Below are 3,389 nucleotides of genomic sequence, written 5' to 3' on the forward strand. Positions count from 1 at the left end.
GGTGGGGGGGGGGTGGGGTGGTGGTGGTGGTGAGCCGGCTCTGAAACAGCGTAAATGCGGGCAGCGTCACCTGTGCACTGGCCTGCGGCACTTGCACGGCCACTGACATGGCTGCAGCTGGGCTAGGTGTCTGCCATACGCTGGGTTTTCACATATATTATTTCTCACAAGCATGGAAGAAGCTAGCAGGGTAACTATGGTTACCCTTGGGCTTGTTTTTGGTTGTTGTGTGTTTTTTCCCAGAGGAGAAAGTGAAGTTTAGACAGTCCTTCGGCCTGCATGGCCTCCGTTCGTCAGGGGCTGGCTACCCTGAGGAGCAGGGTCCTGGTACACCGGGCTCTACTTCGGCTCAGGGACATAGCCAGCTCCCGAGCAGGCTGCTTCCTGGTCCTTTCTCTCCTTGTCCCGGGATCAGAGGGCGTGCAGAGAGTTGATTCTCAGGTACCGGGAGAAGAGCACGTAGAGCCGGCGGAACCACAGGAGCTGGCTGCGGTGGCAGGACATGGCCCTCTGCAAGAACCGGAGCACATGTTAGCAAACAAGGGCACTGAGCACTTCCTGTTAGTTTGTTTCATCTTCCTCCCAACAACACACCGATGCTAGAGCCTTGGCAGGCTTCTTCCTGTGACCTCGGAACCGAGGACTGGCTGCCACGCACCGCCTCCCTCTCCCATGGCCACGCGCTCCCTGTGGTAACAGCAGAGGATGCGCCGCAGCTGTAACGCTCAGTCTCCACGCAGTATTTCAATTTTAACAACCCAGTGACTTAAGTACTATTATTATTTCTTAAAAAATAGATGAGGAAACATATCCATCTCAAGTAGCTAGCACAGAGTGGGCTGACATTTGAACCCAGAGCCATCCGATTGCCTCTGGAGCCTTCGTTGTTAATCACTTTGCCCCAGCACTTCGCATGTATGACACACAGGGCGTTTCATGGGGCAGCTAGAATACTAGGCTCAGACGCCTCTGAATTCGGTAGCCCGGAAAGTACAAGTGCTGTTAGAGAGGAAGGAAGAATGGTGCACATAGGCCTGGGTTCTCTTTGCTGCCTAGTGGAAGAAATGTTTATCATCTAGTTATGCAGGTCTGGGAGAGTTCAGTTTTTAAAAAGAATGGATAATAGCAACTGATTTAACTGTATATAAACATATAAACGGTTTCTGCCTGTTTTTCTTTAAGTACCAAAGTGATCTTCCTCTCCAAGTTAATATCATTATAAACCTTTCTCTAAATAACTCGTTTTATATTTGTCAGGACATATGTGGCTTCAGAGATGTGAGTGCACCTGTGATGACAACAAGCTTTAAGTGATAAAGGGAACTATCACCCTAGCTGGTGTGGCTCAGTGGATAGAGTGTTGGCCTGCGGATGAAGGGTCCCTGGTTCGATTCTGGTCAAGGGCATATGCCCAGGTTGCGGGCTTGCACCCCACTAGGGGCATGCAGGAGGCAGCTGATCAATGATTCTCTCTCATCATTGATGTTTCTATCTCTCTCTCCCTCTCCCTTCCTCTCCAAAATCAATAAAAATATATTTTTAAAAATATAAGAATAAATATATTCTTATGTACATATATTTATCTAATATTCTTTATATAGAAGATATAAACCAACATATTAACTAGGATTACATATGAGAGGTGGGATTGCAAGAAATTTTATTATTTTAATTTTCTTTTGATGCTTTTATGCATTTCCAGATGTTCTACAATAAGCATATGTTATTATTTGCTTTTTTAGCATGTATTATTTATTTTTATAATCAGTAAAAAAAAAAAAGGTAGTTCTTGAAAATCTATGACTCCAGGTCCAGCACCAGTACTGACACGCAGGGGCAGAGGCTGGCTGCTGGGGGAGGTCTCTGTTAGGGCCTGTGCAGGCCAGGGTTTGAGGAGCCGGAGTCTGGGCAGATCTGGAGTGGGGTGTGAAGGAAGTTGCAATCCTCACCTTGGCCTGTGTCACTTCCTTGCTGGTCAGCACGAAGCGGACATGGCCGGCATGAAGCAGAGAGAAGGGCAGGTCCAGAAGGGCGATGTACTTGCGCAGCACATTCACAGACTGAAGCGTGAGCACCGTGCACCCTGGGTGGGGGAGGGAGGGGGAGGAGGGAAGAGCTGTTGCTTCCAGACAGATTTTCCCGAGCACCCTACCTGCCCCTTGGGGCTCAGGGCGGGGCAGTGGCCCTTTGTCCATCATTCTCCCCGATGAGAAGAGTGAAAGGACCGCAGGACACCTGGCCTGCTGCCTCTCCCTGCTACAGTCCTAGCAAGAAAAGGTTGGTTGCTAGACGTTGGGATTTGGCTACCTCAGGGCCAGGGGAAAGAGGACAGAGACAGGAATTTCTGTATTGGGAGGCCAGAGGTCTGCTTCCTGCTCGGTCACTAAAGAACTAAGAAAGTCCCTTAACCTCTCTGAGCCTCAGTTTTCTCATCTGTAAATGGTGTTGATAGTGTGGGACCTGCCTGTCTCACAAGGTTAATAAATAAGAATAAAATAAACTATAGTCAAGTTCCAAAGACCTCACAGCTTGGCGACCTCAGTAAGCCCCTGAGAAAGGGCACATGCTCATATGTTTTCATATCTTTCATCTCCACAGCATTCCTGGGAGAGATGTGCATTGTCCCTCTGACAGACCAGACACTAGCTCACAGGTCAAGCAGCCGCACCACACAGTATATGGCAGGGGGCGGCATGCACCACCTTTTGGGTTAGGAAGAGTTTTGAACTCAAGCAGATTAATCCATCAAGCACCCACCAGTCAGTTACAACCTGGCTAATTAACTGCAGGATGGGAGGTGAGTTTGGACAGACAGACTGAACGAATACCAGAGGTGGAAAACCCACCCGTGAGAAAGCTAGGAGGCGAGTGGGCAGGGCCTGGCGTGTCAGCTGCACCACAGGGCGCCCAGATGATTGGCTGAACATGATTTCTGGGTGTCCGTGAGGGTGTTTCCAGATGGGGTTAGCATTTGAGTCAGTAGATTTCCTTCCAGTGTGAGTGTGAGTGTGTGTGAGCGCACGCGTGTAAGCATCCAGTTAGGGGCTGAAGAGAACAAGAGGCCAAGGAGGGGAGAACTCCTTTTCTGCCTGACAGAGCGGGTATGCTGGTCATCGGCCCTCAGGCCCTGGACTGGGCCTGGGATCTTGTCATTGGCTCCCTGCTTCTCTGGGGGCCCTGGGCTGGGCCTGGGATCTTGTCATTGGCTCCCTGCTTCTCTGGGGGCCCTGGGCTGGGCCTGGGATCTTGTCATTGGCTCCCTGCTTCTCTGGGGGTCCTGGGCTGGGACTGGGATCTCGTCATTGGCTCCCTGCTTCTTGGGCCCTGGGGCTCGGACAGAATGATACCACCTGCTCCCCTGGGCCTCCAGCTTGTAGAAGGCAGATCCT

At 50.6% G+C, this 3,389-nt stretch overlaps 1 protein-coding gene across 7 annotated transcripts in view; it reads right to left on the reverse strand.

The window, feature by feature from the left end:
* Positions 1-195: 195 nt before the first annotated feature.
* PIGL (phosphatidylinositol glycan anchor biosynthesis class L) overlaps positions 196-3,389 on the reverse strand; it is a 65,535-nt gene continuing 62,341 nt past the window's right edge. For 2 of the 7 annotated variants that reach the window (XM_014466726.2, XM_006101386.3), the window contains 2 exons: positions 1,950-2,083; positions 196-510 (listed from right to left, as the gene is read on the reverse strand). In XM_014466726.2, the coding sequence (XP_014322212.1) occupies positions 412-510; positions 1,950-2,083 (233 nt within the window). In that variant the 3' untranslated portion in view covers positions 196-411. Of the gene's footprint in view, positions 511-1,675; positions 2,084-3,389 lie in introns of those variants that run through there. The other 5 variants (XM_023764879.1, XM_023764877.1, XM_023764875.1 and 2 more) reach the window with 4 other exon arrangements.

Source organism: Myotis lucifugus, unplaced genomic scaffold, assembly GCF_000147115.1.
Source record: "Myotis lucifugus unplaced genomic scaffold, Myoluc2.0 scaffold_355, whole genome shotgun sequence".
Classification (NCBI taxonomy): domain Eukaryota; kingdom Metazoa; phylum Chordata; class Mammalia; order Chiroptera; family Vespertilionidae; genus Myotis; species Myotis lucifugus.